Source organism: Condylura cristata, unplaced genomic scaffold (genome assembly GCF_000260355.1).
Source record: "Condylura cristata isolate star-nosed mole 26May11 unplaced genomic scaffold, ConCri1.0 scaffold00025, whole genome shotgun sequence".
Classification (NCBI taxonomy): Eukaryota; Metazoa; Chordata; class Mammalia; order Eulipotyphla; family Talpidae; genus Condylura; species Condylura cristata.
Window position 1 is genome coordinate 5,997,350 of NW_004567126.1, and position 23,494 is coordinate 6,020,843.

Sequence of the window (23,494 nt, forward strand, 5' to 3'; positions counted from 1 at the left end):
CTTCAGGAGACTGGCTGCAGCTCTGTCAGAACAATCTGTGGATGGAAAAGCACTGCCTATTAGTGGAAGGAGAGGAGAATGAGGACAATGTTCCAGATCTTATGGAAAATTTTGATGAGGCTTTCAAGAATGAGGCAAAGTGAACTGAGCCAACTTCTAAAGAAGATAAGACCTGAGGAAATTACTGGGAGCTGTTACTTTATATTGAATATTATGGCTACTTTTAAAATTTTGATCTGATAAAAATCTAGATCTCTAATATTTGAATGCTCAAGACCCTTGGACACTGCATCACTTTTTTAGTTTTTGCTAATTAAGTTGAGCTTGGGAATTAAGTTGGAAACATAGGTTGAAAAGTTCTCTGGCTAATTTAGCAAAAATTAAATGTGCATTTTTCTCTGAAAATGAAAACTTTTCTTAAAATATTCCATCATGGAATCAAAGTACTATCAGTATCATCATATTCAAAGTATCTGTATCTTAACTATATAAAGGTAGAAAGAAAGACCCAGGCAATTGTTAAAATTCCCTAAGGATTTACAGTCAACAACACTTCCCTGAAGTGCTGAATCATTCTGCCACCTTACAGTTTGGCTCCACAGGAGCTTTTTCCAATTATTCCTTTTGGTTTTAGCTATTTTCTTTATTTTCTGAGTTGGCAGAATCAATAAAGATCAAGCTTCCAGTCAGCACATGGGGCATGACTGAGGATAATTCTGAGTTCAAAGCAAACAAACAAACAAACAAAAAAACCAGACATTCTGATCTTAAGAAACTCTTCATAAGCTCAAAATACAATAGATTCAAAGTCCCAGCTATAGATATCATTTCTCTCACCCAAGAAAAGACACATGACACCTAAGTACACAAATAAATAAACAGATCTGCCCCACACTGGCTAAAAAGAAAAATGGAGAATATATTGCTACTGGGAACACTTACAAGAAAAAAAAACAAACTTAATCCTGACCCTTAGAAATAGGCTAAGCTCATTAACCTTTTGAAAGCCTGAAGGATATATTCATGATGGATTATATGAGGCAAAGAATGATTCATAGAGAATGATGAGAGTAAAGAAGATAGAAGTTACTATCTTTAACTGGAAAAAACATTTCATAGCTGAGAATTTTGCAAATTAGGAAGAAGTCCAGTGGCTTCTCATCATTTAAATATAAATCTTCTGTTGTTATGCGAACATTTTCACATGACCCAAATGAAATATTTTTATTTTAAATAGCAAACAAGTGACCCCACATACCTCCTCATTGCTATGCCCAGACATGTGGGAAAGGAGAGAAGGAAAATGGGAGACAGATTTATAACCACAAGGATACAAGACCGAAGTCACAAACTATTTACAAAGAAAGGCAATTCTGCAAAAGATGAGTTTATAAACTATCTCTGGATTTACAAATGCAGAAATCAACCATTTTATGAGATAATTAATCCACTGTGAGGAAGAAGAGGAACTCTGAACATTTTAGTGAAACAACAAGATTTTCTGAAGATTAGTTGAAAGAGAAGCTTGTGGGTATGGCATATATTTCCAGAATAGAGGAATAAATTTTGTCTATCACAGCCTGGAGAAAAATGGCTGATGCCAGTGACCCTTACATCTCTTACACAGGCAATACATGCCCTCTTAGTTTCCATTCGTGTTAAAATCAAGGGCCACAATAAACCTGTTTCCCTTTTATGACTCCAACTGGGGAGCAATATATTTAAAAAAAAAAAAAAAAGGAACTTTGGATTCCACTTAAAAAGTGGACTCTCAAGATTACCAAATCTTGTGAAACTCAGAAGAAATAAACAATGGAAGCCACACACCCCAAAATCAACACACAAGAGGACACAGGACCTCCCATTTGAAAATGATGAAAAGTTACGTTACACAGGCAGAAGCAATTTTATAAAGTAGAGGCAATCTTGCCATGGGGGAGATAAACATGAAGATGAGACTATACTTATAGCATATTGCTCCTCAAATACTATATGCCGCAGCTAAATAACACTGTATCTCCAAACGTACTTATTTCTCATTGCTTCTGAGAGAAGATGAACAAGAAAATGAGTATCACTTGATCATTCTATGAAGGAGACTTCCTTAGTTTATAAGATACTATGCACACTTGAGGAAACATACCTCGACCTTGTCTGTAGTATTTCATATGAAAATGGTAGTTAGATCAATCTAAACAAAACAAAACAAAAAAGTAACTCTGCTTTACATAAGCACAGAACAGCAAATTTCAGCTTTCAAATATAAACTTGATTTATAAAACTAGGCCGCTGTTTTCTGTGAACAGAAAACAAAACAAAAATAAACAGACAACTATGAATCGGAGACAACCTGCAGGAGAGAAGAAGGGAGACAGATCAAAACAAGGGCAGGAAGAGCACAAGGAACTATGCGATGTGCATGGGTGAATTGGCAGTGGTAATTCTACTGGGCCTACAGTTGAGAAAAGAAGCAAACATTGTAAAAAAAAAAAAAAGTCACAATGATGTAAAATATATAAACAAATGATGTTTAAAAAATAAAGTGCGGCCCTTCCTGGTGGCACAGCGAGTTAAAGCACAGCACTAGGAAGCTAAAGCCACTTTACCATGAGTTCGAACCCCGCCCACCCAGGAGGTGACCACATGGTGAGGCAGACCTCTCCTGGCCGGCCCTCTACTCCCCTCAACAGTGTACTTCATTGATCTGCCTATTCTGCTCCCGGCTCTGTCTCTGGTGAATCCTCTCACCATACCCGTGCCTCTGGCCTGTACCCCAATACATAAATAAATAAATCTCTTCTTAAAAAAAATAAAGTGCACACTACTTAAAAACATCTCTGTGCACTCTGACTCTTTACAGCCCACAGAGATGATTTTGATCTGTCATCTGGCTAAGCTTAAGTAGAATATAAAATAAAAAGAGGAGGCATCTTTTAATGGCTTAGACACATAGTCAAATAGCAACATAAATAGCAAACTATGCATTGTATAACCAAAAAATAAACTTGAAAAAAGACATTAAATTGGAGACATTTTAGCAACCATTGAACAGTCAATATTAGGTGCTTTGCTTAAATGCCTGTAAGAGAATGTGGTGACCCCTATGTGTCTGCACAGAAAGCACTTACTATAAGTTCTCACTTATCACATGATGGTTTCGTTTCTTTGCAGGTACTGTAAAGAGAAATCCATCACCATCCAAACAAGCACTAGATTCTCCAAAGTAAAGTCAGTCACAAACTAATTTAGTAAAATTAAGTTTTACTTTGTATATAATGTTACATTACTTAGTGTGGCGTTAATCTTAAAAATAATAATTTTTTTGAAAAAAAAAATAAGATTGCTGATTTTAGAAAGATGATAATGACCACAGCTCTTCTCAAGCTTTAATGAGGTGTAAGTGAAGCATATGTGTAAAGCATATGACTATGTTTTTACATATGCAAATGCTCATGAAACCATCATCACAATCAAGATAAGGCACATATCCATCAAACTTCTAAAGATTTAGTCAGGATCTCTGTAATGTCTTTCATTTCCCCAGCCCCCACAGACAACCTATGGTATGTAAAAAAATGATATAAACTCAAAATAATAATAATATATTTTTTGAAATTCACATTTAAAAATATTTTATTAAAAAATATTTTTATTTGATAATAATGAACAGCTATATAACAGAGACATTTTGTGGGGGTGGAGTGGGGAATGGGATCAAAAACAGTGGGGGAGGGAAATGCACTGGACTATGGTGATGGCACATGGGAAGCCCACAGGGATTACAACTGAGATGGAAAACTGCTCAAAATGATGTAAAAATAAACTATTATGCTATTTAAAAAATATTTTTATTTTATCCTTATTCACTTATTAGATTCTGTCTAGAACATCTGAACAAATAATCATAAATAATTTATTTGAAAATAATAGGATGATAAAGATTACATTTTTGGACATGGGGCTTTCTAATATTTCTTTTATTTTCTGGGTTTTCGTCCCATAGCAAAATAAATCAAACTGATTTATATATATATAAATAGCCAAAATGAGACAGGTAGAATAACATGAGCAATAGTAGTCTTAACTGTGTCTATCCCTAAGCCTCTGAATTATTCCTCATAAGGAAAAAGTTTCAGTAATACTTACATAGTGTCTACCATAGCCTAACATAAAATAGACAGTTGCTACACAGTAAGATATCACCTCATACCTGTCAAAATGGTTACCATCAGAAAGACAAGGAATAAATGCTAATGAGGGTATGGAGGAAAGGAACTCTTGTACAATGCTGGTGGGGCTATACATAGGCACAGCCACCATGGAAAATGGTATGGAGGGTCTTCAAAAAAATTAAAAACAGAACTACCATGTGATCCAGTAATTCCACTTCTGAGTATTTATCTAAAGGAAACTCTGAAAAAGATATTTGCACCATTGTTCACAGCACTATTATAATACTCCCAACACAGAAGCAACCTAAATATCCATCTATGGATATTTGGGTAATGGAAATTGGGTATAAATACACATACACACACACGAATATTAATCATTTTTTAAAACAAGGAAATCCTGCTATGTAGACAACATGGATGAACCTTGGGGGAATAATGTTGGGTAAAAGTAAGTCAGATAGAGGAAAACAAATACCATATGATGTTTCTTACATGTGAAAAGAAAAAGAAAACCAAACAAACCAACAAAAAACAAACTGGTGATTGCCAAAGGCAGGGCTTGAGTGTGTATGAAGTGGATGAAAGTGGGCAGTAGAAACAAACTTCTAGTTATAAAAATAAGTATTGGTATATAAGGGACAGTATGGTGACTATAGTTAATAATACTGTAATGTATTTTTAACAGTTGCTAAGAAAAATCTTAAAAGTTTTCATCAACTGGATAAATATTTCTCACTGTGTGGTATTGTATTTAACTAGACTTATTCTGCTTATCATTTCATAATATAGGCAAACACTGAATCATTATGTGTGCACCTGGAATTAATACAATGTCATATGTCAATTATATCTCCATTTAACAAGAACAATGAGACCTAAACAAAGTAACAAAGTATAGACAGTTGCTAGTGGTAATGATCATAATGGTAAGAGGGGAAGCAACCTACAGATTTAAGAAACCTAATAAATCCCAAGCAGGTTAAACAAACCCATCAGATTAAACAGACATAAAATTACAGAAAACAAGATAAAGAAAAAGAATCTTAAAGAAAATCAGGGAAAGAAGGTCACCTTCAAAGGTAACGAGCAATAATATAAGCAAGAAAAGAGTAAATGAAATCATTACTGTGCTGCCAACCTTGAATTCTACATTCAGTGAAAAAAAAATCCTTGGAGAATGACAGCATAATAAACATATTTGTAGACCAAAAATAAAATGGAATCAGCCAACACCACATGCATGGACAAAAGGAATTTATATATAGTACATTATACAAAAAGAAAGCAATCCCTGAGTCCCCCTAGTGGTACAAAGGGTTAAGTACAGCACTATGAAGCTATCAGCAGCCCCAAATTCCATCCCTGGCCAGAGAGGTGACCCACATGGCACAGCAGACCTCTCCTGTCTTATCCACTGCTCTCCTCTGCAGTATATTTCAGTCAACCTGCCTGTCCTGTTCTCCACTCTGTCTCTGGTGAATCCTCTCAAACCTTGCCCCCACACCTCTGGCCTGTACCCCAGTTCTTGTATGCATAAATAAATATTTAAAAAAGAAAACAATCCCAGATAAAAGGTATAAGATACAAGAATGACAAAGAAAGTGGCAAATATGTCTAAATTAACATTTACTATATAAGTTAAGGAAATAGCTTTAAAGTATACAATAGCTTTAAGTATACAACAATAATAAGTTAGAAGTGAGTAATGGAGTTAAAATGTGCTAAAGTTCTTATATTGGCCAGCAAGAAAGTAAAATACCAGTGAAGCTTACACTTTGAAGAAATCTCCAAATTTTATGTTGAGTAAAAGAAGCTACACAGCAAAGAGTAGACAGCATATGATTCCAGCCTAAAAAACTCTGGAAGATATTAAGTAATCCCAGGTATTGAGAGTTAGGGGAAGATGATAAAACCTGGGGAAGAATGGATGTGTTCATTATTTGATGTGCTGAGGCTTTCACAAGTGTATATTTAAATATGTGCAGTTTATTTGTATGACAATTACACCCTTATAAAACTGTTTTTAAAAGAAAAGGTGCAATGCAACTAAACCAGTACTAGAAGAAAAAATTCATAATTTAAAAATACTTATTAGAATATTTCCCAGATTCTAAATTGACCAATTGGTGGGCAATTAGCCCATACAGGAAACCCAGAAAGAAGATGTTTGTTTTGTTTTGTTTTGCATGAGAGAAAATAAGTGAGTAGCAAATGAAGAAGGCAATGAGATTTTCTTTTGAAAAGAGAAACTGTCTTCTAGAGTTGGAGCAAAAAGGACCAAAAATAACAAAGCTACAAGTATTTTATTATCTCTCAAAATTGCCTGAGGCAATCTTGACTACAAACTCTTAAGAGACAACCATTTCACTAGAAATAACAATTACACACAGATTTTTCATGCAACTCATGGGCAAGTTATTTGTTCTGTAGAGCATACCCAAGTCCTAAATGTCTGTTAATAACAGGAAACTCTCCAGTATATTCATGTACTGCTAGTCTACTCAGCTGAACTACAATTGTGTATGTCCCCAAACCTCTTTGTGCCAACTATGCTTGCTACTGTGATTATTAAATATTATGTAGTGAAAACTAAGTGAGCAAAATTGGCTTGCTTCAATATAAACTAAGTAGAATGTTGTTGACTCACAGAAGTGAATAAATTAGCTGCTGAAATAGGTGTGATAATCTGATAATAAAATCTAGAAATGAAAACACACAATCTGAGAGATACTTCAGAAATATCCTTAAGGTGTTGTTAAATCTAAATAACTAGAAACTGGAAAGACAAGGTCAACTGTGGACCCTTCCAGATAGGCACTATATCAAAATATTAGTGAGTGAACTTATATGTAAGTTAAAATAAAATCACTGCAATGTGTATTTATCTTTTATTATTTTTCCTCAATTTATGTGAATTATTTCAATTAATAGCCAACTATTGGTTCCAACTATATCTCCTACATAGACTTTTACTACAGTTTTCTGCACTCAATTGATAAATTTTATTCTAGTTCTACAATATAGGTGGTGTAATATATTGCTAACCTGCTACAAAATAAATGCAGAAATTCTAATGGAAAAGATAGAATACTCTGAGGCTCCAAATACAGCAAATGTTCTACATTAGAATGTCACACTATAAAACAGAGTGTTCACAGGTTGTTGGCAGAAATAAGTATCTTTCTTTGCCATTATTCTTCCTGTAGAAGTGTGAATAAAGGGGATCTACTTCCATAGAGGAGAGAGTACACTTTACGTACTGTTGGCAGAATTTCATTTTCTCAACTCACACAAGAGAATTTCACGTTCATTAACACTTTCTATTTCCCTCACAATCTTTCCACCAGGAAAGCGATACATTACTAATCCCACTTTACAACAGAAATAAAGATCTTCAAATATGTTTTAAAAAGTTAAAAAGTTTAGTAAATTTCTTTCCAAATTACAAAGATTCACTTCTCTTCTAAAGCTATTTTCAAAACAGTTTACAGTTCTACTCATTGCTTGTAGCACATGGTCCTGCTATCAGAAAGTCACTTTTTTAAAAAGAATAATTTTATTTATTTATGCATACAAGAGCATATGCTGTGCCAGAGGTGGGGAGTGGGGAGTGAGAGGATTCACCAGAGACAAAATGGGAAAATCAGACAGAATGACTGAAATACACTGCTGAGGGGAGCAGCGGGAGAGACAGGAGAGATCTGTGCCAGGTGGGTCAGCTCCTTGGCAGGGTAAGGACCTCCTGCTGCAGTGGCTGCTGATAACTTGGTGCTGAGACAACCCTTGTGCCACCAGGGAAGCCCTGATCAGAAAAATACTCAACTAAAAACTCCATCATTCAAACTGTTACTGGAACCCAGTTGCCTCAGCGGTGGGAGTCAGCAGGAGCAGAGGTGTTATCTCACCTGCAGCTCCACCATAAGTCAGCTGTGGCAGTTGCTCCTCAGAGCCCACTAACTGCCTTTTTAGCAGTTGTGGCAGCTGCTCCTCAGAGACCTTTTATGTAACTGTACTTCCTGGATTGTGAAATGGGCCAATCAGGTGTGAGCTATGAGCTGATTAGTGCTAAGTGGTCCAATCTGCTACAGGATTGAAAAATGATCCAGTGAGACTTATGGGTGGGTCTCCCTGAAAGAGAAAATACACCAAGAGAGAAGCCACCAGCTCCTTAAGTGGTGCCAGCCTCCAAAGAAAGAAGGGGAAGACTCTATTCCTGTCCTCTGGGGAAAGGAAAAGATGCATGCAGCAGCTGACTTCCACAGAGGGAAGAGAAGAGGAAGATCTCTGATTGCCTGAAAGGAGCAGCACCAAAGGCCCTGGGCCTAGTGTCTCAAAGAGCTGTTGTTGGTATAACCTAACTAACTCACAAAGAGCTGTTAATACTTTGCGTCTCTGACACCACCTCTGAAGGACCAATAGTGACCATCACTATTGTCTAGTACTGTCTAGCACTCCTGGTGACCGGTGGCAGCCATCACTGATGCTATATGGGTGAGATAGTCAGCCACTTGTGGATACTGTAAGCCCTTTGTTTCCCCTGTTTGTAAAATAAATCCCATGGTTGTTGATCCTGGAGCCTGAAGTCTCTTGCAATTGTGCACATGGGTGAGAACCCACAGACAGTTCCTATTTACACAACTTTTCATTAATAACTACATAAAGCTCTTACCTGGTAGTGGAAAAACATTTAGTTCCTTATTGCTCATATTCCCTAGAAGGGAAGTGAATTTCAGGGGAATGAAAGTCTAAGAAGTCTAAACTTTCTCCACTTCCACACTTTCAACTGCCCAGGTGAAGAAGCACACCTTAGCTGACTGATAAGGCTGGAATTAGCTTAATTGGCTGAGTACTCCCTCTTTTTCACATTCAGATGGACAGTATATGATCCTTCATGTGCTATGACATAACTGCCTCTGTGAGGGAGGTCTCCCAGTTTTCTGGCTGTGCCAGCAACAAGGACAAATTCCAAGGAGTATAAAGTATATCTAATTCTGAGGTGAAATAATAAATCAATTGGCTACAGACCATGATCCAGACCAAAAGTCACACTTCCACATCTTCTCTATAGTAAAGGTGACACACTGATCTCCACTTATCTTTTCTCTCTTTTCTCAATCAGTTACTCAGTTCAGAGAAAAAGGGAAAGATGTTCTTTACTGGTCTTCTAAAGCTAAAAATCAGGGTAAAGGTAAAAATGACAATAAATCAGACAGAGAACAACCTCTTTTCTTTCTCCTTTTCATTATTTTTGAAAACATATCATAAGAATCTACAAATATGGTAGGTAAGATAGTTTTGTCATATCAGACCAACAGCACTGACTCTTCAGTCACAGTATCAGCATGAGAGGAGCACAGCAAAGTTAAAAAGCCAAAGCAGTGCTCGCTTCGGCAGCACATATACTAAAATTGGAACGATACAGAGAAGATTAGCATGGCCCCTGCGCAAGAATGACACGCAAATTTGTGAAGCGTTCCATATTTTTGTGATGTTCTTAAATCCATAGGAAGGATATTTTTAAATAGAAAGTATTATATCCCCAGCATTCTAAATTAAGACAGTCATGCTATAAAAGTGTTTAATAAAATAAACTAAAATAAATAGAATGAACTAAAAAAAAAAAAAAGCCAAAGCACTGAAGGTCTAGTGATAGAACCGTAAAAATGCAAAATAATAAGTAGTAATATTTGCCTACAGGTTTTGAAGCAATCTCTAGTTAGACTAAATGACCTCATATTTTAAGGATCCATCGAGGTTTAAAATACTGATTTTCACATGCTTAGTGAAATTAGCCGGAAAGAAAAAGAAAAATACTGGATGGTTTCATTCATAGCAGGACTATAAAGGATCGGGGTAGGGGGGAATAATAATAATGAATAACTATATCAGAGACATTTTATGGGAGTAGAGTGGGGAATGGAGGGGGTTAGTACGTGGGACTATGGTGATAGCCCACAAGTGAATGGTGATGGGAAGTCCACAGGGATTACAACTGAGATAGAAAAAGGCACAAAATAATGTAAAAATAAACTATTATAATAAAAATTCTGATTTTTATCTAATATTCTTCAGTTTGCATGGAACACTTAATCATCATCAGCATCATCATTATTTTCTTTTTCTCCTTTCTGGCTTTTTGTTGCTAAGTTATATTTACTGAAATAATGTTGATTTACAAGATAGTATGTATCTTAGGGGAATAAGTTTACACTTCTACAAATACATGTTATTTCACAGCCAAATCCTGTGTGAAGCTCTTTTTAAATCATGTTTTCTAAGCTTCTTTTGCCATTCAAGTAAATATAGAAACAAGTCAATGCATAAACATGACCCTTTATTCTTCATCTGTAAAAATAACTCTATTACTCTCTATTGATCAACGATTTTGAAAGGTCTGAATCAGGTAATATATGTGAAATAGTTTATCAGAATTCCTAACATGCATTTTACAAAATAGTTGTGGTTCTTTTCAATACTTTGCACCTACTACCTTTTACCACTAGATGGCAATGTTGCTTCAGTTGTTACACTAAGGGAAATAATGTATTTAACTTCAAAAATACATATATATTTTTACAAATGTGTAAAAATTAAAGGAGTTTGATGAACTGAAGATAGAAATCTGGATATCTAAAAGGAGAAGCTGTGATAATCTCATGCTTTGTAAGAAATAAGTGCTGCTTTTACTTTCCATTTTGAAATCTAATTCATTTGAATTAAAAAACATGGGAAGTCTGGCCCTGCCAGGTGTCTCAAGGGATTAAAGCAGAGCACTATGAAGCTAGCTGCAGCCACTTCACGATTTCAATTCCCAGCCAGCACAGCAGGCCTCTCCTGTCTTGTCCACTGCTCCCCTCAGCAGTGTACTTCGTCGATCCTTCTGTTCTGGTCCTCACTCTGTCTCTGGTAAATCCTCTCACTGCCCCTGCACCCCTGGCCTGTACCCCAGTTCTGTATGAATAAGTAAATCTTTAAAAACAGAAAAACAAAAAAAGTTATATGAAAATGGCAATATATAAGGTATTAGTTCATAGCTAATAAAAAGGTTTGGACATTACCTCTGACCCCAAACTGAGAGAAATGATTTCATCCTCAAAAGCAGAATGTGTATCAATATGTGCAGGAATTCCTAAGATGGACAAAAGAATCACTTGATTTTTCCTTTCAGTAAATTAAAGACAACTCTAAAAATCGTTTCATACTCTTATAGAGTCTATAGTGTCTGATAATCAGAAATATAATTTTAGTTAAAAGGAAATAATTAGTGTGAATGTGATTAAACTATAAAAATATCTTACCTTAACAAGTGCCACTGAATTTAATTCTAAAATCAAGACAAGGAGTCAGTGCATAACTAGAACATTTACCCAGTCCCTATCCAAGAGGAAAATGTAAAAGATAAGTTAACAAGTTGTTTTTTCCCCTTCAACACACATTCCCAAGTACTTTCTGAACAAAACAACAGCCAGGTGTGAGTCTAAGCACATCAATAATTAAGATATGGCTTCTTCTGCCATTCCTTGGTTTGTGATAATTGAGCATCTATCAAGTAAAATGAACTTCTTTACCAAGAAAGACAGTCCCAAGGAGCTTCCAAATCAATGAAAAAGTTGATGGGTAAATAATTATAATAAAACATCATGATAAATGCAGGGAAAAAAATCCCACAATCCTGCCACCGGTAAAACCCTTAACATCATTTAATTATTACAAACATTGGATGAAAATACTACTACTTAGTACAAAAGATAAGTAACCTAACGAATTTAAAAAAATATATATTATCCAAGAATTGTCTTCCACATTCTTAACAGAGAAATAAGAGCAAGATGATTCAGCTACTAGTCTTCAAGGAGGTTATCTACCTATCTGTAAATCATTTGGTTTCTTCTATACACATATCTCATATTTTTTGAAACGACCTTCTAGAGAGAACTTAAGATTTGTGTTTTTAAGATCCAGGGCTATGATGAAGTCTACAATAACTTCTCTAAATAAAACCTAAAGGGTAACAAAAAAAAATTACAAACAGCAACTGTTCACTCTGTTCACACTTTGACATACAAATACTTCAAAGGTCAACACGTTGATTTGCAAGGAATTAAGTGCAACATAGGTAACAAACCTAAGCAAATTACTCTAATAATTAGCTTGAGCTAAAAAAAAATAAAAATCCTAGAGAGATACAATGTGCGGTAGTAAATAAAGTAGATAAGACAGAATTTTTAAAGGAAATGCTTACCTTGCCCAGGTTCATACTGGTTTATAGTCAACTGATCAGGTTTATGTTTAATGAAACCTTCCTTTAACCACTTCTCCAAAATGCTATCACAAATGTCAGGGAGACCTGAAGTTAGTAATCATACAGGTTAAACATATTAAAAATATTTCCATTGTTAACTTCTACACACGAATGAAATCATTGTTACAAATATCATGAAGAGGCCCTCCCTGATGGCACAATGGGTTAGGATTCAATTTATCAGTATCTACTAACATAGTGATGAGATGAGCGTGACTGACACAACTCTACTTCTCAGAAGCAGTCTCCCTTGGGAACTCTCCCACAGTGCAGAAAAAAAGTGTGTACAAAGATATACATCCTGAACTACTTGTAAAAGCTACAAACTGGAAATAACCTAAATAGCTATTCAAAGAGAATTATGAATGAGCTATTTAAAAAAAGCTTATAGATTTCAATTCTTCAAATGTTAGCTAATAAAATGAAAAGCCAAATAAGATCTTTAAGACATATCCTAAGGGAAAGGAACAAACTGGAATGCTACATATAACTACAGGAATATATAAGTTATAACAGACAATATAATACATTAGCAACTATATACTTTCATAGATACCTATATTAGGATGTAAACTCATTTTTTTTAAAGTTATTTATGCATATAGAACTGGGGTACATGCCAGAGGTGCAGGGGCGTTGAGAGGATTCACCAGAGACAGAGTAGGGAACAGAACAGGCAGTTCCACTGAATTACACTACTGAGGGGAGCAGAGGGCAGGTCAGGAGAGGTCTGCTGAGCCATGTGGATCACCTCCGGGGCAGGGATCGAACTCATGCTAAAGTGGCTTTAGTTTCTTAGTGCTGTGCTTTAACCCGCTACACCACCAGGGAGGGCCTGGTAAACTCATTCATTATCGGATTAGATAACACATACTAAGTTGTCACTAGTTCTATCTCAGTGAAGAGGTACTGGAGTGAGGACAATGTTCAAAAGGAACTTTAGCATTATCTGTACATAGATATTTTTACAGTAAAACTGGACTGTACATCTAATTTTGCAAATTTAATCAATTTTTTTTTTTTTTTTTAAAGATTTATTTAGGGCCCTCCCTGGTGGCGCAGCGGGTTGGGGCACTGCACTGAGAAGCTGGGGCCGCTTCCGCATGGGTTCGATTCCCGCCTGCCCTGGAGGTGGCCGCTTGGTGTTGCGGACCTCTCCTGGCCCGCCCGCTGCTCCCCTCAGCGGTGTGCTTCGTCGATCTGCCTGTTCTGCTCCCCACTCTGTCTCTGGTGAATCCTCTCGCCCTCCACATCTCTGGCCTGTACCCCAGTTCTGTACAAATAAATAAATAAATATTAAAAAAAAAAGATTTATTTATTTATTCATACAGAACTGGGATACAGGCTAGACATGCAGGGGCGGTGAGAGGCTTCACCAGAGACAGAGTGGGGAGCAGAACAGGCAGATCAACGAAGCACACTGCTGAGGGGGGCAGCGGGCGGGTCAGGAGAGGTCTGCCACGCCATGTGGATCACCTCCGGGGCAGGTGGGGATCGAACTCTTGCGGAAGTGGCTTTAGCTTCTTAGTGCTGTGCTTTAACCCGCTGCGCCACCAGGGAGGGCCTTAATCAATTGTTTTTAAAACCAATGATAAATGAAGCACTCTCAGCTCTGATAAACTTTTAATGTAGTGAACATTTTATTATGTTAAATCTTAAATATTTATTAAAATTTCCTACAAATGGCAAATGAAACACACTCTCAACTCTGATAAACTTTTAATATATTAAATATTTTCTCTGAACCAGCCTTTATTATTCATTAGTAATCACTTACCCCCAGGTAATGGGTTATCTTTATCCACGTTGTTGTTCTCATAGTAGAATTCATAACCAAAATGCTTTACTCGTCTGTGTTTTAAGGATTTTTGAACTTGTTAAGAGAAGAAAGTAACATTAGTGAGAAAAGAATTTTATTTATGTCTCAAAGTCAACCTGTGGTTAATGATTAGCTTGTAGTGGTAACTTTTGTGAGCTGTTTAATTACTGACTTCAATAAAATTAACAAAGGTACCATGTCTACTGTTCATTTTGGTTTGACATTGTTTTGTGTGTTTTTTTTTAAGACTTATTTATGCATACAGAACTGGAGTGCAGGCCAGAGATGCAGGTGGTGAGAGGATTCACCAGAGACAGAGTGGGGAGCAAAACAAGCAGATCAACTAAGTACAATACTGAGAGGAGCAGTGGGCAGGTCAGGAGAGGTCTGCCATGCCATGTGGGTCACCCTGGGGCCAAGGATGGAACTCGCACTGAAGCAACTGTAGCTAGCTTGCAGTGCTGCGTCCTAACCCTTTGTGTCACCTGGGGGAGGGGGGGCGGCGCCTTTTTGGTCTAAAATTATAACAAACACTTCAAGAGTTTTACTAAACCACCCTAAAAGAGTTGAACATGCCAATGATCTGGAAAGAGACAGGCTAACTCATTTGCAACATCACCAGGAGGCTCTCACCACATGCTGGTGGCAATGGACTTAACTCTAATTCTGCTGAGGAAATCTGCCTCAGGGGGGAATAGCTCCAATGTGATATATAAGTGAAAAGTCTTATAAATGTTAGCGCTGCAAATATTGGCTAATAAATATTAATCAGTTTGAAGTTTAAAATTGATAACTATAACATATATATGTTTTTATTATTAATGTACCCCCAAGAGTTGTTGGCACATCTTGTCTAACACTGTATTCAGCTATTTTAACAATTTTGAGGAAATATGAAGAGTTTTTAATAAAACCAAAGGAGAAGGGAAAAAGAAGGAGCAATACCATGGCACTGCAGAAACTTTTAAATAACAGATTTAAAGGTTTTACTTACAATTTTGATTGTCTGTATCTTCTGTCCAGTTAATACTTTCCAAAAGCATTGTCTCAACCTCAGAAGAAATAATTTCTTCCACTACCATGAGTCCTGGTGGTAAGGCTTGAACTCCCAATTCTTTCCATTGTGCTGAAAAACCAAATTGAAATAACCACATACAAAAATTTAAAGTTCCTACACAAATAATTTCTGTTCAATACCATTTATCAGTTCATAAAATTGCCAACCTTCTTTGCAAAATAAAGAATGCCAAAAGGCAAACATCAAAAACATGAAAATAAAGACCAACATAAAAGTTATGGTACTTTTTATTCACCACAATTGCCAATGGCAAATATAAGAATATTTACTTAAATTTACTTAAAATTTACTTACTTCAATTCTGACGGAATATGATTAAACCACTTTTGAAATCTAAGAAAACAAGTTTTCCCATCGTATATACAGCATGTATTATAATAGATACTCTTATTTTTAAAAAATCAGATTGTTTCCAAATATTGAAATTAAAATTTAAATGCTCTTTTTGCCCTTAGATTCTTGAGACTAGCTATTGTAAAGTAATAGAAAAATGTAAAAGAACATAAAACTTTCTAAGGAAGTAAAGTGTTACTGCAGGAAGAACTATTGGGCATATATTAAAATAATTTGATGGGAAGCCCACGGGGATTACAACTGAGATAAAAAAAAATGTGTAAAATGATGTAAAAATAAACTATTACAATATTTTACTCTCAGAGTTTATGTAAAAATAAACTATTACAATATTTTACTCTCAGAGGTGAAAAAAATAATAATAATAATTTAAGCCCCCATGTCCTTCAAAGTTTTAGACAGCCACAGCTCTAGAAAGAAAAGGAAAAAAGGAATTTATGATTAAATAATGGGACCATTGTAATTAAAATGATTAGAGCTCTGAACAGTCATGTTATAAACATGGTTTGCCAAGCTTTTCTGACAATTTCATGTTTCAGTAATTTAACATAAAAATTGATAAAAAATATATATCTTACTTAATTATTAATACCTCAAAAAATATACTGTAGTAAACCATTTAATTTACTGAGTTTTTATCTTGTGCCAAATTTTATATTATTTCTTTAAACTATATGGGGGAAACTTTTGTTGGAATTATTTGAAGGCATATAAATAAATTACATGCAAGAAATTCCTCTTTAGTTTCATAAATGTAATTTTAAATAAAAAAAATCAAAAATACCTCACATTTGTTATTCAGTGTCTATCTGGTAGTATAAATGAAAACAAATATCAAAATATTGCCATAGTTTTATGTTTTATTTATTCTACTTTCTATTTATTCCTAAAGATTATTCCAAGGTTATAAACAGGGTTACAAGTCTTAGAAGTACATCTCCATCTAATAAAGAATTCCATTTTTTTAATATAGAATTTCAAGTAAAGAACAATGTAAAATTCACTTTCTGCAATATCTTACAGTGTTCAACATAGTGAACGGGGTGGGGGAGGAGACAGTGTTGTTCTGATTTGAACTTACTCTTAAAATATTGTTTTCAAAAACTGATCACAAATATATAAAATATATAGATAATTTAATTTTTAAACTCTAAAGCTTACATCAGATTTAAAATTAAATACATATAGACAAAGAGAATTCTAACTTCTTAATATATCTTTACAAGAGTCTTTAAACATTTCCTTTGAGTCTTACTTACAAAACATAAATTTGATCAGATTACACTTACCTACCCACTCTAGGATATCTTAAAAGGGTTCTAATTGCCCAAACAGGAGGCTAATAAATACAACAGAGATTAAATGTCTAGATCAAGGTTCATCTTAACACATCTCATTTCCATTAGACAGTGGTAAAAAGATATGATAATCTCTGTGGCAAGTCAATAAGTCAGTCTATAGAGCTTTTATTTAACTTACTACAAAAATTCAGTTCTATAATCACACTATCATATTGGACAGCACAGAAACGAATGCACATCATCTCACGGCATTCAACTGGACAGCATCACTAAAAAGTTTTAGGGCTCTTTGGTAGCTAAAGGTATTTCTCCAGAAATAAAAAGCTTGGCATACATTAGAATCACAGTGTATTCTGAAGTGATTAACTGAAAGTTTCTGGATAGACACTGTGAAATAAATTAGAGAGCTTAATCCTTAGCATTAAATTTTGAAAAACACCATTAGGCAGCAGATTTCCAAAACAAATAACATGCATAAATAAGTTTTTTGTTAGGTTAGTGGAACCAGGTCCTACAAGATAGGTTATGGCCCCTACTTCTATATATTCAAGCACTAAGGGGATGCTTAGCAGATGTCTTATTTTGTTTCACAATAAATAGAACTCCCACCTTAGGTAAAAAAAAAAAAAAAAAGAAAACTTATACAAAAGCAAGAGCTACTTTAAAAAAAAAAAAGGCTTTATAATACCTTTTTCCACAAAATTTAAGTACAGAATGATCTTCTGGCCTAAATCATCTACTATTTCTTTTCCATTGAGGGTAATATAAGCTTTCTTGGATTCTTCTGTAGTTTGATATCTGACAAATGAGTAGGGCTTATTGGGTGGCATTAGGAGAGCATCCACAAGTCCACATTTCTCTAAAACTGGGAGCAGCTGGTTCCTACTCATACCATTACCCAAACCTCCATTGGCAACAACCAGGCTCTTAAAAAAAAAAAAAAAAGAAAATAACATGAGTAATTATAGTAAACCATTTAATTTTAAATCAGATTTAAAAATAAGATTACATTTGCACAAAGACATACAATCATGAAAAGATGTTTTTCTTTCCACTTCTCTTCACAACCTCTGTAAGAATGAATATAAGTATGCTTTATAAACTGAAGACAGCTATACAATGGATTATTTTTAGTACATACTCCCAAATTCCTCTACCTCAACAAACACAATCAATGGAAATTCAAACTATATAGGCTATGTATAGGCTATGGCCAATACAAAGTAAACAGAGGCAATTATATGCATATTTAATGTGAATGTATAACATATGACTGAAAAATTAGACTCATCGCTAGGCAATTATTAACAAATTTGAATAAAATGCATTAACATGGCAACATATTTACATTCAAGTGGTAATAATAATTTTAGGTCACCTGAGTGGCATAGGGCACCGTCTCAATGCCTTCATGTCTCAGCAAAGTATGCCTGGCTTTAATCTGTTTCCTTAAGGACTTCTTCTCAGTTTTGTTGAGTTTGTAATTACTTTGATGGCTGCTCTCCATGACAATACTGCAAAAATAAAAAGGACAAAATGTCAGCCTCAGCATCCTGAAGAAACCGTTACAATGATGTTATCACTTATTTTATGTTATACAAGTATTTCTGCATGAAACTTTCTGAAAATTCTTATTGTATCTGTTGCCAAACAAGAAAAGCAAAAGCAAACATACATGGACAATAAGGGAATACCTAAGGAGTTAACAAGCTAGCAAGAACATGAAATAGGATCTCTGAAATGTCTAAAAGTCATCCCAGTGCTAGAGCTCTATTATGTGAGCTACGTTGCCAACAGAGGTCCTTTTCCTTTACATAGGAAGTCCTACTTAAATGTACTGCAAATTTCACAAGTATAATGTAAAACAAACAAACAAAAAATCACAGAATACATAGTCTATTACTAACATATTCCCTTTACATGTAACTCAAAATTAAAAAGTCAGTCACAAAATATATATAGAAACATATATTACATATATATATATATTAGAAATATATATAGCAAAATGCAAAGAACAGCAATGAAATGTAAAACAAAAATCCAGGAGAGAAGTTATTTCTGGGGGGGAGGAAAATGAATGTAATATGAAAGGAGTATAGAAAGGCCTCACAGAGATTTCTGAAGCTAAATAGGATTTTATTTTATTGTGTTTAACTGTACATGTTACCTATTTTTATATTGATAATTCTTTAAGTAACAGAAAAAAGAACACCACATAAACAGGCTTTCATTTTATTGAAATACATTCATCAGCAAGCAGTTACTGAGTACTTACCCAGAAAGACTTCATACTAACTCAATCAGCACTTTATCATGCATCATTCCAGAAGACTATTTTATTGTTCAAAAAATTAACACAATTTGCAATAACTCATTTGTTAGGATGTAAACTCTAAGAAAGCAACACATAGTTGGTGCTCAAGGAAAATTTGCTACAAAGATAAATGCACACAGGTGAGCACATGAGTGCCAGCACCCTGCAGCAAATACCTACAATACAGAGTTTATGTTTTGAACAAGTCTGTGAGCTAGTCAGGAAAACAGAATCACTAAACAATGACTGTGACACATCGTTATATAATTAAATGTTAATGCCACACTTCAGATGTGACATGAATAAGAGAAAAAAATAAGTCAATATTAACTGGAAAAGTCTAAGAAGATGTCAAAACAGAAGTAGACCTGAATCAAATACTGAAAAATATGAAGACCATAATCACATTGAAGGAAGATATCCAGTGAAGCAATAGAGAATGGCTGCTAAAATCAGAATGAATGTGTTTGGCAACAAGAGACAGGCACAGTTTTTAGACTGAAGAAAGTTGGCTGACCCACCAATCCTCCTCTCCACCCACTTGAAAGTCTTCAAAGTTAGCAAATAAAATAAATTTAGAAGGTTAAATAAAATCAGATTCCAAAAAAGGTTCAAAACAGTCAGAAGTCTGACTACTAATCTTTATGTATAGAAGGAAAATGTGGAGCCTTGGAAAGAACGTCCAGTAATCCAGCTCAACTACTAAATTCGGTGCATGAGATAGAACATAAAGATAGTAAAGAGGCTGGCTGGGCAGCATGGAGGGAAGATTAACCTGCAAGAGAACTGCAGTAACCTACCTGGCAAGTAGCAACACAGGCCTGAACTAGTGGAGGGGGGGGGAGGGGGAGGAAGAAAACAAGAAAATGGGAAAAGAGAGAAACAAAAGAAAAGGTACAGTCATCAGATCTTGAGGACAACTGAAGAAGGGAGGAGTCAGAGGCCACTAACAAAGAGCACAGAGTTACAATGACATCATTTTTCAAAACTTCAAATTCAGGAAGAAGGTGAGGAAAGTTCTTTAGGAAAGCAGGTAATAAGTCAGGTTTAGGATAAAATATGCTTGAGGTATATGTTGCAGTGTCTGGCAGGGAGATGACAATATCGAACAAATAGGTATAGAATTAGAGAAAAGGCTTTAGGAGTCCTTATTAGACATGAAGGGGAAAGTTCAATGGTTATTTTTTTTTTTAATTTATTTATACATACAGAACTGGGATACATGTCAGAGGTGCAGGGGCGGTGAGAGGCGTCACCAGAGACAGAGTAGGGAGCAGAACAGGCAGATAGAAGAAGTACACTGCTGAGGGGAGCTGCGGATGGGTCAGGAGAGGTCTGCCGTGCCATGTGGATCACCTCCAGGGCGGGTTAGATCCAGCTCATGCTTAAGTGGCTTTAGCTTCTTAGTGCTGTGCTTTAACCGGCTGCATCACCAGGGAGGGCCACAATGGTTAATTCTTTTTTTTTTAAAGATTTATTTATTTGTACATACAGAACTGGGGTATAGGCCAGAGGCTCAGGGGAGGCGAGAGGCTTCACCAGAGACAGAGTGGGGAGCAGAACAGGCAGATCGAGGAAGCACACTGCTGAGGGGAGCAGCGGGCGGGCCAGGGCGGGCCAGGAGAGGTCTGCCGCGCCATGTGGTCTCCTCCGGGGCAGGCGGGGATCGAACTCATGCGGAAGCGGCTTTAGCTTCTCAGTGCTGTGCCTCAACCCGCTGCACCACCAGGGAGGGCCCACAATGGTTAATTTTAACATTACACTAATTTCTTGTTCTAACATCTGTTCCTTTCCACAGGACTATAAGCAATTTGAGAACAGAGATCAAGTCATATTTTTCTTTGTTTTCCCAGAATAGGGGGTCCAGGCTTTATGTTGAAGTCTCAGTTCTAACACTTGTTAGCCTATGACCCTATATGAGTTAAATACTTATCATCTGTGTGCTTCATGTTCTTCATCCTTGAAAGAGGGGTGGTATGCCTATTCCAGCTCATAACAACTCCATCCAAACCTGCACTAAGAAACATGACCAAATTCTAATATGGTTTCTAGCAGCATCAGACCTAGTACCTAGGATGACCCCAAATCCCCATTCAAACGCCCGAGAAAGTGCAATGCTTCTAGGAAATTTTACCATTTGTTCCAGCAACACCTCAGCCTCCTGACCTCCATTTCTTAAAGCACATAGGTAATCTGGCTTACAATTATGAGTAGGTATCTCTTGCAACTCAGAAAAGTCTCTCCTGAAAGAGCTGAGAGTTATTCCTTCAATAATTTGAGAAAGCACCACAGTTTTTAATACAGGTTTTATACACAACATACAACAGGCTCTAGCACCGAGTAGCCACTCAAATCAACCCTAACCTTGCCATCTTATCTCCTAAAATTCTGCTTTTCAGAAGTCTAGTCTAGCTTGGCTCCTTTCTCTCTTCAGTTTTCACACTGTGTTATAGCTGTCTGTGTGTGTCGTGCTCACACAGAAGGCTGTCACATACTTAATGCTCCAGAATTCAGTGTCTGGCATACAAGCAGGCACTCAGTAAGGGTTTGTTAAACAAAATCAAGCAAACCCAGAGACCCAGGGCTTGGAGAATTAATCAAAGAAGAGCACAGGAAACTTGAACAGCGTGGTCTCAAGCCACCGGCAACGCCCTCACATCGCTGCAGACCTGGATCAGAAAAAAGTCAGGCGCGCTCAAGTTAACACTCCCCAGGTTGCCACCGCCAGTTCCCTACCCCGGAGGAACAGAGACTGACACAACACCACGTGAACACAGGCCCAAACACAAACGTGGGCTCTTCACAAACTGTGGGAACACCCACCCACGACAGACACCCTATGCCCGGTACCGCCACCAGATCATCGCCTGCCCACCCCTCCTCTCCTTTGGGAGAAGAGTCCCATGCTGGTAAAGCAGATAAAAGGATAAGGAAGAGCCCCAGAGAAAGCGGCGACCTGCAGCCATCAAGCCTGGCCATAAGTCGTGCCACAAACCTCCGCCTCGGCTCAGGCTGGGTTCTCACGGCACGGGTGCTCTAGCCATGGCTAATCGTTCCACTCTATCCCACAGAGCTGCTCCTCTCCTCGCCTCACCTGGGCGCAGCCATGTTGGGGAGATCTTCACTACATTTCCCATGAGCTTGCGCGACGACGAGAGGCGCTCCCACAACCCCCTTCGCCATCCAGTGTCGCACGTCCACCCTTTCTTGGCCGAGTCTTTCTTTGACAGTGATCTGTTCTCCATTACAATGAAAATTCGGTCCTTTTATTTGGGAGAGTAGTAAGAGTTGGCCGTGAAGCTTATTCTTTTCGGTAGGTCTCCAATTAGACACGGTCAAACAGGTCTGTGTCACTCGGTCCATTGATCACGCTCCCATGACAACCCAACCTCCCCCTGCTCTCCCCTAACTCCTCCCCATCTCTCTCTTGACTCTTAACTCTTGAATCCTATGAGGGAATGGGAGAGGACTCTGAGTCCGAAAGATGACCTCTCACAGACGACAGGGAGGAACGTGACTATGCCAGCAAGTGGTGGGGGGGGAGCAGTGGGAAGGGGAGAGGAAGGGGTCGGGGTTTGAGTACCACCGAGCGGTAGGAAGATGAGTGGAAGAAAGTTGAGGGAAGTGAGAAGGAAAGGCGGGCTGTGCCTGATTCTAGAAGATTTAACCCCACTCTGTTATGCAGACCTAAGGAGTCCATGGAAGATATGGAGTGATATGACAACTTAGGGTGGAGAAGTGGAGGACAAGAGACTTACAAGATTTTTGAACTGAATAATGCAGTGCTAAAGTAAAGTAACACTATTAGCTGGGACAAGGTACTATCCGGGAAAGGGAAAAGATTCGGTAACAACAGAAAAAAGCACAGGAGATGCCAATGATTAGCAACTGTTGCTGCTCAAATGTTATTTGTGCGACATACATATAATTATTTTAATCCTAGCTGCCTTGAACTATGGTGTGATGCAGGAAAGGAAATAATAAAGTAGGAAATCTAAGAGTCTACATTTGCTCCATACCACATTGGCCTATCAGTAAAAGTTAAGGCTGGCTGGCCAGAAGAAGTGGCACTGTCAAGAGAGGATTGAATGTAGGAGTGATTTATATGAAGGGAGGAAAAAATAAATGTTGGGAACCAAATGGGAAGC

At 36.8% G+C, this 23,494-nt stretch overlaps 1 protein-coding gene across 1 annotated transcript in view; it reads right to left on the reverse strand.

The window, feature by feature from the left end:
• Nucleotides 1–22,435, reverse strand: part of ALKBH8 (alkB, alkylation repair homolog 8 (E. coli)) — a 47,508-nt gene extending 25,073 nt beyond the window's left edge. The window contains exons 1-7 of the mRNA XM_004689069.2: nt 22,342–22,435; nt 18,408–18,543; nt 17,718–17,955; nt 15,291–15,422; nt 14,255–14,350; nt 12,418–12,522; nt 11,234–11,304 (exon numbers count right to left, since the gene is read on the reverse strand). Coding sequence (XP_004689126.1) covers nt 11,234–11,304; nt 12,418–12,522; nt 14,255–14,350; nt 15,291–15,422; nt 17,718–17,955; nt 18,408–18,536 — 771 coding nt within the window. The 5' untranslated portion in view covers nt 18,537–18,543; nt 22,342–22,435. The remainder of the gene's footprint in view (nt 1–11,233; nt 11,305–12,417; nt 12,523–14,254; nt 14,351–15,290; nt 15,423–17,717; nt 17,956–18,407; nt 18,544–22,341) is intronic.
• Nucleotides 22,436–23,494: the final 1,059 nt, after the last annotated feature.